Genomic DNA, 12,935 nt, shown 5'->3' with positions numbered 1-12,935 from the left:
TAGGTAACTGACCCGTACCTGCAATTCAGCTCCAAGCTGCAAAATGAGTCAATAAACAAGTCATTCATTTATAATATTATTGTTAACATAATTAGGGTGAAAAGCAAAGTATGATTTGACGCTATAATTTTAATTGCATTGACCTTGCTTGCTAAAGGTGTTTCAATACAGCTTTCGGATGAGTTAGCAGCTATTTTTAAAAATTGAAAACGGGAAACTGAGAGAATGGGGGATGGGGAACAGGGAACGAGGGAACTTGGAATCTACAAAACATGAAATCTTGATGTGCGTGAATCCTTTAATCCCTATTCTCTGTTCCCCGATTTCTCTATCTCTGTTTTACAGACTACCTTTAGTAGAAGCCTTCCGGCCCAATCCCCATGTCGAATCGACACTAATTTTTCACCACTAACTTGTTTTGGTTAGATATAAAGTCGATATTACCGTGACACACTGATGAATAAAAAAAGTAGAATTATTAACCTTCCAATGAAAATAGGACATTAAAAGTCTAGAATATAGCTAACTTTTTCTGAAAACAACAACAACAAAAACATTGTATGTTTAAATTCAAATAAATCACAAAGACACTTTCGTCCGAATTCTTTTAATTGCAGTAATAAATGCATGGATGAAAAAAATTCTGTATGTTTGAAATTGCTCATTGATTTCAACTAAACTTTTCTGTTCTCTCTACAGTCCTCGCCTCCTAAGTTTATTGAAAAAGAGGATCATGGATGCACATACAAATTTGAATGGCAAACAGCAGCTGCGTGCAAGATTGTCAACGTTGTCGGTGATTACTGTTTCGTGAAAGATCCTAAATCTGATACAACCTTCAACCTGCTGCCGCTGATGAAGGACCCAAACAAAGGCGTCTACAATGGATCGTTAACGGATGGCGAGGGAAGAGGGAAGTTTGAGCTTAATATTTGCGGTGCGGTGTCGGATTGCAAAGGGAAAAAGGGCATAGGAGCTTGTTTGACGAATGAAAATGGTACCAAGATCGTTTTGGGCAAGTTTAACAAAAGGCTGGAATACAAGGGTGAAATTGTTACACTGGTGTATAAGTAAGTTTTGGTGTTTTTGTTATTTGCTTGTTTGAAGTCTTAACCCAATGATCATGCTTAATAAGCCTCTCATGTTACGCCCACTTACTAGCTACATAGTCGCCGGTATTCGGTCTACGATTGTGTTCCGACATGTTGGAACCTAAACGGTAGAGGCCATCTCAGGTCTTTACCGCTAGTAGGGTTAGGGTCTTAACCCAGTCGAGTTCAACTTCGTAAGAAGGTCAGTACGTTTACCGTCGGACGATCTACCGGTCGGCGATTAGTACATTCTTTTTAGAACGTTGTAGTGTTTGTAGCGGCGGTAAAATGTGTTCCACTATTAAGTAAGTTCACCGGGAACACGTTGTGGGTAGACCTGTTGCTTTAATAGGGCTCGACAGACCTTTCCCGCTTTCCAGGCCGCTCCAGTCACCGCACACACTGAAACGAAGACGATGCTTGACTGGTCAGTGTCATAAAAAGCAGTAAGCTTTTGATTGTTGGTTCCAAAGAGCCTCGAGACCGTACTTTTGTTAATAGAAAAGCGAAAACGACGACAACGTACCGGGCCTGCTGACGTAGCCCGATAAGCAGATTCAGTCGAGGCAGCGCAGTGTCAGGTGGGAACAGGAAAGCGCGCGGAAAGGACTAAACGCGACTTTCAGTGCTTAATTTCCCGCCATGTCGCCGCTCTGCCATTGGTCAAGTCGGTCTTAAGATCGTTGGGGGTAACAATGATATAGATGCTGGTGGTAGCTCCACAATGTTGTATGGACAGCATCAATTTGAAAAATTTATTTTCAGGGAAGGGGACAATTTTGAAGCTACTGGACAACAGAGAGAGGTACACATCAAATTCTACTGCAACCATAAAAAGCCGCTTGGAGAGCCCCAGTTCACGAATCAGCTTGGAAACAAGTACTTCTTTGACTTTCAGACCTCGTTAGTTTGTCCTGCATCTGCCGTGGAGTGCTTTGTACGAAAGGGAAATTTAACATATGACCTGACACCCTTGGGTCTTATTGCTGGTAAGAAAAGTACTGTAAAGAGCATCCGAGACAGACGTAGAGCAAAAAAGATCCCTTACTTTATCGATGCATGGTTGTGTTTTCTTGTGGCGGCGATTTTGAATTTGCAGGCAGTTGGTGCGAAGTCTGGAATCGAGAAATTGCGGGGGACAGACCGTCCGATATTCCGAAAATTCTCGGAAGATCCGACCGCCTGCCTACCCGAGCGGCTCCGAAAATTTCTTGGTTCCAGAAAACCCACGCATCGATAAAGTAAGTAATCTGTATTCATTTATTAGAATCTAATCGGACATGAGAGCCTCCTTTTGCTTAGACCATAGCTTAGGACAGACAATAGACCACTAGATTTCTTCCTGAGTAGGTTGTTTCTAGCAGGCAAATATTTTTTCTCCTCTTCCCCTCATGCCTTTAACCTGAAAAAGCTCATAAGTGACAAATGTTAAGCGGATACACATAGTACTGGCCAATATGAAAATAATTGAAAATAATTGTTTGCCCAGGTTTGTTACACATCGACCCTACTTTGTTTGAATATTCGGCCCCAAAAAGCCCTCTTAAACTAAAGGGTCAGTACTTTCAGAGTCTTGAGAAAACCACTAGAATTATGAACTATCACTTGATAGAGTACTAAAGGAACACTCAACCATAAACGGTGTCTCCAAGTTGTTTTCCTAAGTAGCATAACGTAATATAAACATCAGCCTGAATTTTTGCTACTCTCTTTTCAAAAACCTGAGCTCCAATGTCTTAGATTTTTGTGAAATTTAAGTCCGTCTGCGAAACAGCGTCGAATCCCTTGTTCTGGGCCAACACCTTTGTACCAGGATTTGAGTACGCGCCTTGATTGGTCTGTCAAAAAAAGCCATTGTTGATTTGCCAATCAGGATGAAACGCCCTTCCGGTAATTCGTTGAGTCCTTTGAGGGCCCGGAACAAGGATCTTGTCCCTGTTTCGCAGACGTCACTAACCGAAGTTAAATTACGTCTGCAACGCAGGCTACTTAAAATATTGACTTTTCTTCTTCTAGGTAACTGGGAAGCCGTTGACTCCAGATCAGAAGACAAACATCTTCATTACTTTATCAACGTTTGCCGTTCTGTGAACATAAACTCCTCTAACGAACTTGTCAAATGCCCCGGAGGCTCCATAGGTGCTTGCCAGATAGACCATCAATCGGGCATAGGCTTCAATTTGGGATACGTTCAAAGTGATCCCCAAATTACGAACAACGGCGACTTGACGTTGCTGTACTCTGGGGGAAGTGAATGCCATCATAAGTATAACAGGAGCATTAGAATTGTTTTCTCTTGCTCAAACACACCGGTAAGATTAATTTAGGGGCTATTTATATGATACCGGAATGACTTTCATTCCTTAATGAGTTTCGTTCCAGAATGAAGTTTTTACTCCTAAATGCTTTCCTACTAGTGACCCTAGCTTCCTAGCGGGGTGCAGGGGCTTGCCCCCATGGAAATGTTTTGAAATGAATATGCGTTGAGATGCAATCTCAACCTCGTCGCGTCTGGATGATTTTTCTGCTATAGAGTGTTTTCACTCACGTGGCCAGCATTTATGCAAATTTATTGGAACAAAAGAAAACGTTTGCATAAGAAAAGAGTTCAACTCCCAGAGGATTGGTTTGGGACACCAACATGGCCGCCGTTTCATTGTTTTGGGACACCAATATGGCCGCCGTGACGTCATGTGAAAACACTCTATAGAGTGTTTTCACTCACGTGGCCAGCATCTATGCAAATGTTTTGGAAAAAAAGAAATCATTTGCATAAGAAAAGAGTTCATTTCCCACAGGATTGGTTTGGGACACCAACACGGCCGCCGTTTCATTGTTTTGGGACACCAATATGGCTGACGTGACGTCATGTGAAAACACTCTATAATAGTTACTTATATACCGTGATGATAATACTTTTTTGGGGGAATCTAGGCATTGTGTGTGTGCTGGGGGGGGGGCTCTACCCCTCAACTACCCTAGATAGAACCCTGACCTTGCATTTCGTCCTTTGTCGTAATTACGGCTAACTGTCCTAACTGCGGCTCTAAAATAGAGAATGTTGTCTTATACTTGTGGGAATTTCAGTTTCCTTTTGTCCAAAACATCGTTAGGATAAAACAATAAAATTGATTTTTTTTTCCCTGTAACTTTAGTCTCTTGCCAAAATAATTGGTTTCATGATGACACTTTTGTGCTGCAGAGCAAGTGCAAATTATGCTGACAATGCTTTTTTCGAAAATAGGTGAAAATTATGCTCATCGTGACGAATTGTGCCAAAAATTATGCTTGCACAATATATCAAAGCCTAAATACCCAGTGGAGGCCTCTGCGACGGAGAGAGTTTATCCACCTTAAAGCGAATTCTAAATATTTTGGCTTCTAAATCAACATGTCTTATCTCTTATCAGTTTTTATCCCTTTTGTTATTGCAGGGCTCTCCCATTTTCGTGGCTGAATCCTTGGAATGTGAATACCTTTTTACTTGGCAAACACCCAGTGCTTGTGCACTTACCGTAGCAGAAGGGGACAACTGTACTGTGGAAGACAAGCAGTATGGCTACATGTTCGACTTGAGTAGGCTGTACAATGCAAGTAAAGATTACAGTGTGAATGTCAGTGGGGTATCTGGCGTGAGGATCATTCTTAATGTCTGCAGCCGATTAGTTAAGCCAGATCAGTGTAAAAAAGGTAGCGGTGCGTGTATTATCAAAGGTGAGTGAATTAGGTTGTAGTCTTTGTATACCTGAGTATAGCAAATCTGGCCATGCAATGGAGGAATCGCCCCTTTAAAAAGCAACTTTCGGTAATTCACCCTGAAAAGGGTGTACTTTCGAGAGTTTTTTTCAGACTTAGCATGATTGCCAGCCATATACACGACACTGAAGAACTAAAATAAAGTAAGATTCTTTTCCTAGTTGCGCGCAAAATGTTCCAAACTTGAACATAGGTCTTAAATTCTTATCAAGTAGGAAAAACTTTGAATCTTACTAAAACCTTAAGTCCGTTTGTTTGTCCTGGCTATAATTTTCAGTCAGTTGACCTATAAACTTGCTTTATTTGTATTTTTTTTTATCTCCTCCTTCCTTGACTTTATTGTTATCCCGAGCTCACTACTTTCTTCAATAACTTTATATACCATTTTCTCTTACAAATTATCCACAGATGGCAAACCTCCCAAATCCGTCAGCTCGAGTAATCACCTGACGTACTTCAGTGGTCAGATAAACATGACGTATGGTAAACCCCCCGGACCATCTGTTAACTTCATCTTTGAATGTGAACAAGAAAAAAAAGGAAGCGAAACTCGCCCAAAGTGTGAGAGCAAGTCAGACGATACCTACGAGTGTCACTGGCCAACTCCTTATGCTTGCAGACCTATGATTAGAGTACAGTGTAGTATTCGGATTTCGAATGGCAAAGGTGATGATAGTCAGTATGACTACTCGTCATTGTCCAGGACTACAAACAACTGGCAAGCACAATGTACCAGCCCTTTTTCTTGTGATGGCTCGTCGTACTTTATTAATGTTTGCCGAACAGTGTTGTTAAATGGAGGGGCTGTACGTTGTCCTCCTACAGCCGGCATTTGTATGGTTAAAGGGTATGTACAAAAAATTCTTTCTTTACAGTTTTTTTGTCCGCGGTAGAATTATTTCAGTCGGTAGAGCGCTTGACTGCAGATTTGGAGGTCGCGCGTTCGATTTCCAGGGCTGGACCATTACTCAGGGTCTTAAAATAACTGAGAAATGAAGGTACTCCCTTTGCCCTGCCAGCGGCTAGACCTTCGCGTGGATCGGATGACCACGTAAAATGGCGGTCCCGTCTCCAGTAAGAGACGTAAAATAGTGTCCCCCAATTAGCACTTTCGTGCAATAAATAGCCTGCGCGCAGACGAAATTAAACTCTGGTTAACTCCGTCTGCGAAACAGCGCCGAAATCCTTGTTCTGTGTACCCAGATTTGAGTACGCGCCACGATTGGCCAGTTAAAAAAGGCCTTTGTTTTGTTTGTCGTGATCGCCAATCAGGTTGAAGGGAAATTCAAAACGTACTTCCGGTAATTCGTTGAGTCCGTTGGGGGTCCAGAACAAGGATCTCTGCGCTGCTTCGCAGACGGTACTAATCAGAGTTTAGTTATCGTCTGCACGCAGGCTATGTAATAAAGTGCATTGTTTCATTTTTTTTAGAGCAATGTGAGATTGCCATAGTCGGAGAAGAGTCTATGAAAAACAGTTTTACAGAAAGTTAGGGATAGGCTTATTTCTCCCCAAAGTCTCGGTTAATTCAGGGAATCCTATTTTCTGAAAGCCATTTATAGGGTCGTAAAATTGATGATGAGAACATTTTGGTCCGGAAAATCATCTCATTTGTTTACAGATATCGTGAAATGTTAAACATCCCGTGAAATAGTGAAGATATTGACGACGGCAGATCGTTGGAAGTCAACAAACAGATCCAAGGAATATTTTTGGTGCTAATGAAAGGCAACCATTCAATTTTCTCAGTAGAACTTGCAGAATTCATTGCTTGCAAGTTTGAATTAGTAACATGTTGCCGCCTGTTTTAAAGCACTTGAAAAGACGATTTTTGCGAGAAACCTATAGACTTGAGTATCGTGAAATAGGGGTGCAACTTCGTTGTAATTTTTTATTGACGGCAGAGTCTGGCTGGTATGCATGGATAGGACTGTACAAGCTTAAAACGGATAGCATTCGGGTAAACTTCGACCTCGATTTATATTTATTGACTAGATTAATATTACTGCGCGAGAATCACCTTCGAGCATTGCCTGTTGTCCTTTGAACATTTAAAGTTCGTAGCTAAGGGGTAAACAGAGGTCAACGAAAAAACAAAAAAAACAAAGCAAAAACAACAATAACAACAACAACAAAATACAAACAGAAAAAAAACGGTGACTTATTTTAGCCCCTCAGCTATAACAATAATTTGTTTTATTGAATGATTGTCAACGACTTTTTTCAATTTTTAGTGGTAAAGCGTACAACCTGGGAAGCATCAAACGTGGACCAGTGAAAGAAGGAAGCAACATCTATTTGAAGTATGAAGATGGAGACGACTGCGGTAATAGTGGAAAGAAATATTCTTCTCAAATACATATGCAATGTGGAATCAAACAGGTAAGGAATAATTTACAATTATTGTACGAGGTTGAGCAAAATACCGTGATTTGGCAGTGGTTTTATCATTCGATCACCGAGTTTGTTTTTTGATTATTCGCGAAGCAATCTGCCATTTTCACGCAAGAGCAAGGCAAGAAGGAGAAAAGCGTGGTTTCATTTACGCATGGGCAGAATATTATTTGCAGCCAAACACGGTTGGACGACATTGCCCATGAGCAGAACATTATCAGTTGTAGGCAGTTATTTGCAGGGTACGTGGTGGGCTTTCGGCAAATAATGGAAGAAAAATTTTCATTATTATTATTATTATTATTGAATGATAAATGCCGTTTTTACTCATTCATTCAATTCCAAGCGTGCCCATCCCCCCGCCCGGGCACTTTTCGGGCATTTGCCATTTTTTTCTTTGGAAAGCTGTAAACGAAAATTGCGCCTAAATGCCCCTCTTTGGGGAAAACTCAAGTTTTGCTTTAAAAAGCTCTTGAAAGTAGTACATGTATGTACATACATAACTTGAGTGAGATTCCACAATATCATAGATTACTTCCCTTAGTTATATGGCAGGCTGGTTCCGCAAGCTAGCAGGATGAAGCAAATCTTGTGTTTTAATCTACTACTGGACCAGACAAAATGGACCAATCTTGCCCGCTCGTGATTTCTCCCTTTGGTCCCTCAAATGAAGTGGTCCAACTAAAGAATTAACTCAGTTATGTGGCTCCACTTACGATTTTCGCAAGTGTTCACTTAAGAGTCGTTTAAGCAACGGAAATTTCGGGTATTGCATGAAACTTTATTTACGGGAAAAATAGAACGTAAATTTACGGGAGGTCCCGTATCCTTACTGTTTTTACTAAAGTTAAAGAGATCTTTTACTGAGAAGTGAAAAAAGTCTTTTCTTTCCGTAATTCCGTTCTAATGCACTTTGTTAACCGCATTTTTTTTTTGTGTAATCAAATGGTGACGAGTGAAATTAGGGAATAATTTCACGCGCGTTTTGTCCAAATCTTAATAATTTGGAGGCTTGGGAAATTATTAGGATTTGGACAAAACGCAAGTGAAATTATTCCCTAATTTCACGAGTATATCATTTTATTACCTATTAATATCATGGGTGGCGAATCACGTTAGCAATCTTGGATTTTTGACATGTTTATCCTGGATCGTATCGATCGAGAACTCCACTCTCTCAAATGTTTAGACTTTAATTTGGCTCATAAAGTTCAGAATTTTTCAGCCTTTTTCGCAAAATACCTGTTAGAATCCTTCTTGATGTTCTCTTGTGTGTTCAGGTTTTCTAAAGCGTCTTTTTGTGCCCTGACATCTTCATTCACGGCATTTTAAAACTTCGTCGCCATCTTGACACTGGGACGTACGGAAGGGTTGCCATGGCAGTTTTGAAATTTCACATGTGAAATTACAAATTAACGCTGAAATTTCGCGCCAAAAATTAAGGAGTAATTCGTCACCTATGATATTATTAGGTGAAACACGTTCATCTGCTGATATAAAACTTTATCTGAGAAAAACTACCTTTCACTCTAGACACTCTCTTTACACTCACCTTTGGTCAAAAAAGTAAAACAAAGAGTGGGTCATTGATAAAGTATCATGAAAAGGTTACGTGCACCCTTCAGGGCCTGTTTACATGAAGGTGGGGGACCCCAGGTAGGTGAGGTAACCCGCTTAGGTGGGGTAACCCACCTGTCCATATGATCTCTCATTTTAATTTGATCACGTTTACATGATAGGTGGGGTGACCCGCCAAGGCGGGTAGCCCGGTCTGCCAGACCGGGTAACCCTCTCAGCCGGGGTCAAATTTTGCCATCTAAACGTTCAAGGTGGGGTAACCCGTCTAGCCGGGGTCCGATTCGTGATACATCAAATTCGCGGAAAATTCACTTTGGCGGTGGTTTTGCATAATTATTAAAGGAAACAATAGAAAGCCACAGCACTGAAGGTTGCAGCAAGAGTAGCAAGTGAGTGTAGAAGAGCATTAATCGCCAAAACACGTGGTTTGCCAGCATATTTCTTGTGTACGTGCTTAGCGACCATTCAATAATCTTGAGAAAGTGCACCCCGGGATGGCGGGGTTGTAAGATTGCATGTTAAGGAGGGTTTATTTTTAAACCCACCTAAGCGGGTTACCTCACCTACCTGGGGTCCCCCACCTCCATGTAAACAGGGCCTAACTGCGCTCGTAAGTTATCACGTAAAACAGAAACTTACGAGAGTGCTAAGTGTGTACCATGCAACACCCGTAAGTGTACCCATAACGGATTCGTAAGTGACCTCCTTAAGTGAGCACTTAAGTGCATGTTTTTTGCAACCAGGCTCAGGAAACACTGTACAGTCGTAAGCTCTGCATTAACAGCAGCGTAGACCGATAGACCATAGGTCAAATTAGGGATTACTAGACTTTGAAACAGCTAGTCTAATTCTGTCTGAGTATAACCCTCCTTCCTTAACGATCTCAGTATAAAAAGGCATTAAATGTTTTTAGCTTATTGCGTAGATGTGTAGTAAATCGGCAATCTTCCTGGAAAGTAACACCAAGAATGGAGAACGCTCTGGTTTGCGAAACACCTAACACGAGAGGAAAAACCTGTTTACAGTAGAATCCAGCCATATTGACCTCACGCGTGGCCAATAACGCATTCCGTAAAATCCTACGTTAAAGCCCCCCCCCCCCCCCCCCCCCAGTTTTACGCCCCTCTGGATACAAGAGGACCGGAAGAGAGGATCTGTCTTATCTGCAAAAAAAGACGTAGAAGATGAAATGCACTTTTTAACTCTGTGCCCTGCGTATCGAGAAAAAAGAAGTACTTTATTTGAATACTTAAACAAAGAATACAGAATATCAGTAAACAGAATGGCACCAGATGATGTTTTTCTGTTGTTAATAAACGCTCCGAGCAAGAACAAACCAGTGCAAAAATTAAGTGCAAAATACGTACTCGACTGCTATGAGAAAAGAAGATCATTAGTTCTTTAGGTTAACACTGATTATAGTTCCACTAGTGTGCAATTTGTGTTATGATTTTAAATTATTTGGATAAAGTCGATATGTACATAGGACTGTATAAGACTCCAAATAAAGCATTGTCTTGTCTTGTCTTGTCTATAAGCCCATCCATTTGCTAACGAAAATTTTATGTGGGATATAAGCCACCCCGTTTAGAAGCCCATCTAACGTATAAGTGCGTTCTCCGTTTATTGTGACTTACAATAACTGTATTATAAATGTAACTCTAAATGTAATGCTGTGTTTGCTTTACTCGTTCTGAAACATGTTTCTTATTTCGCTTATATGCCTCCCCCGGATATCCGGATATACCCCCTCCGTTTACAAGCCCACCCAAAACCGTTTATGAAGTTGTATAAACCCAGGGCTTTAACGTGGAATTTTACGGTATACACTATAAAATCTTGGTTTCCGTCAAATGGGGGCGATTAATCGATGGACGGCTATTATTCGAGGAAATACGTTATTTTCATCCGCTCTGTATGAGCTTTTTCATCGGCGAGCGGTTGTAAAACCCATACAGATCGGACGCAAATATTTTACCTTACCTGTCAAATAAAGCAATGGGTACAAATATGTCAGTTTGTGATTTAAATATCCTTTCTCGCGAGGCGGGGGGGGGGGGGGGGGGAGGGGGGTAGCTGGTACGGTTTCTCGAAATGCTAGCTACATAAACCAATCTCTTTACTCTTCCGCAGCCCTTTGGTTGTTAATAATATAACGTTTTTGTGAACTCCCCCCCCCCCTTCCCCGATGATTCACAGCTCAATTGTCTCGTCAAAGTGAAAATAACAAATATTTAACGCAGCTTTCTTGTTTACAGGGCCGACCAATGTTTGTGAGAAAATCCGATCAGACTTGTCTGTATGAATTCCTTTGGGTTACCAGCGCAGCATGCCCAGTCAATGTTAAGGAAGATACTGTTTCCGACAACTGTATCGCAGTTAACCCTCAAACAAACGTGGAGTTTGATTTGAATGTTTTGAGGAACACAAAAAAGGACTATGTTGTGCGAGATGGGAAGACGAACCTCACTTACTACGTGAATGTCTGCGGTCCACTTCTTAACTTCCGAGGTCAGTTCATATGTATGTTGCGGTTCAGTGTTATCACTGGGTTGGAAACATTTTTAATATTACTGTTCTTGCTGATGTCAAAATAGTCTGGAACAGAGTTACCGCTAGCAATGCTTACTCTTTTCGAATCCGTGGTATGGAGTCAAGACTGTTACAAGAAACTAATCTATCGTGGACTGTGTGACCGTTCTTATGTTTGGTTTAAAAGGGGTTTTGAAAACCTAAAATTTGTCTTCGAATCAATTGAATTCTAAAAATAATAGTCCTGTTTTGTTATTTAAAGGGACAGGTTCACGATTAAGCGGATGCTCCTTAGTTCTTTCCAATTTATTATTAATTGCGTTCGAGGTACGAGAACGCAACCCCTAATTTGTGTTGGGTGTTCTGTGCATTATTGGGTTTCTTGTGTTATTAATAAGGAGGGTTTTTTCGAGATTGCATTCATCGTCGTCGTCGTCGTCGTCGACACAAATTTGCCTTGTTTTGAGGCGCTTGCTTGGATGATAAGGATGGACATGGACTGAAACTTTAAAAAGTTCGGCCAACTTTTTCAACTTTTAATGCCATGCCCGGTGCTCCCTGATGAAATTTGTGATATCTTTTTAGCTCTACACAAACATTTTGTGTGTGGCTAAAAGAACTAACTGATAAAGTCAGCACAGAATTGACCTAAAATAGGAATGTCCTGGTGACCTAGCCCCTAAAACTGTTCCCTCAGTATTAAGGTGACTCGACCCAGTTTTTTTTGGGGGGGTACCATCCTACTTTGAAGCTCTCTGGTATCCCCACCTTTACTTTTATCGTAAGTCTAACACATAGAATGGATAACATATAGATCAATCTACAATATAACATAAAATTTTTGGCGATCGGAGTAAATGTCACGTGGTTATAATGCCACGCCCCTTTGAGGTTTGAGTCGAAAATCTGCTGTTGCCGGCATTTTTTCGTGAAAATCTCTCGGCTACACATAGTGCGCATTAGTGCCTTGCGCTGAACAGAGTTTCACCAAAATCGCCAAAAATTTTATGTTATATTGTAGATTGATCTATATGTTATCGATTCTATTTGTTAGACTTACGATAAAAGTAAAGGTGGGGATACCAGAGAGCTTCAAAGTAGGATGGTACCCCCTAAAAAAAACTCGGTCGAGTCACCTTAAGTGGTAACGTTGATTGAATTGTTTTGCAGGTTGTAAGTCAAATTCTGGTGTCTGCCAAGTTGGTACACGGCAGTTCAGTGCTGGTTTGTCCAACAAACGCCTTCATTTTGATGATGGCGTTTTGTTCTTAAACTTAAGCGGCGGCGATGTTTGTCATCACGTAAAGAGGAAGCGACAAACCATCATCTCCTTTGTGTGCAGCTCAGGTTATGGCAACAGGGATGATTTCGGCCAACCTGTGTTCATATCCGAGGATGACTGTACATATTACATTATGTGGCACACTCCAGTGGTTTGCGAAAGACAGGTTGGTGAACCAAATAGGAGCTTTATTATTCAAATTCTCACCTAGTACGACGCACAATCGGCGACAACATTGCAGCATCGAGTAGGGACAATTGAGGGTGTACTTTCTACACACCAGGCCCCGGTTGTTCAAACGT

General features: G+C 41.1%; 1 protein-coding gene across 1 annotated transcript in view; it reads left to right on the top strand.

Annotated features, from left to right (window-relative positions):
* LOC140951630 (cation-independent mannose-6-phosphate receptor-like) overlaps positions 1 to 12,935 on the top strand; it is a 63,170-nt gene that overhangs the window by 17,775 nt on the left and 32,460 nt on the right. The window contains exons 11-18 of the mRNA XM_073400929.1: positions 700 to 1,070; positions 1,857 to 2,080; positions 3,108 to 3,403; positions 4,526 to 4,805; positions 5,256 to 5,694; positions 7,082 to 7,229; positions 11,078 to 11,330; positions 12,522 to 12,799. Of these exons, the coding sequence (XP_073257030.1) occupies positions 700 to 1,070; positions 1,857 to 2,080; positions 3,108 to 3,403; positions 4,526 to 4,805; positions 5,256 to 5,694; positions 7,082 to 7,229; positions 11,078 to 11,330; positions 12,522 to 12,799 (2,289 nt within the window). The remainder of the gene's footprint in view (positions 1 to 699; positions 1,071 to 1,856; positions 2,081 to 3,107; positions 3,404 to 4,525; positions 4,806 to 5,255; positions 5,695 to 7,081; positions 7,230 to 11,077; positions 11,331 to 12,521; positions 12,800 to 12,935) is intronic.

This window comes from Porites lutea, chromosome 1, assembly GCF_958299795.1.
Source record: "Porites lutea chromosome 1, jaPorLute2.1, whole genome shotgun sequence".
NCBI lineage: Eukaryota > Metazoa > Cnidaria > Anthozoa > Scleractinia > Poritidae > Porites > Porites lutea.
This window is presented reverse-complemented; position numbering and strand designations above follow the sequence as displayed.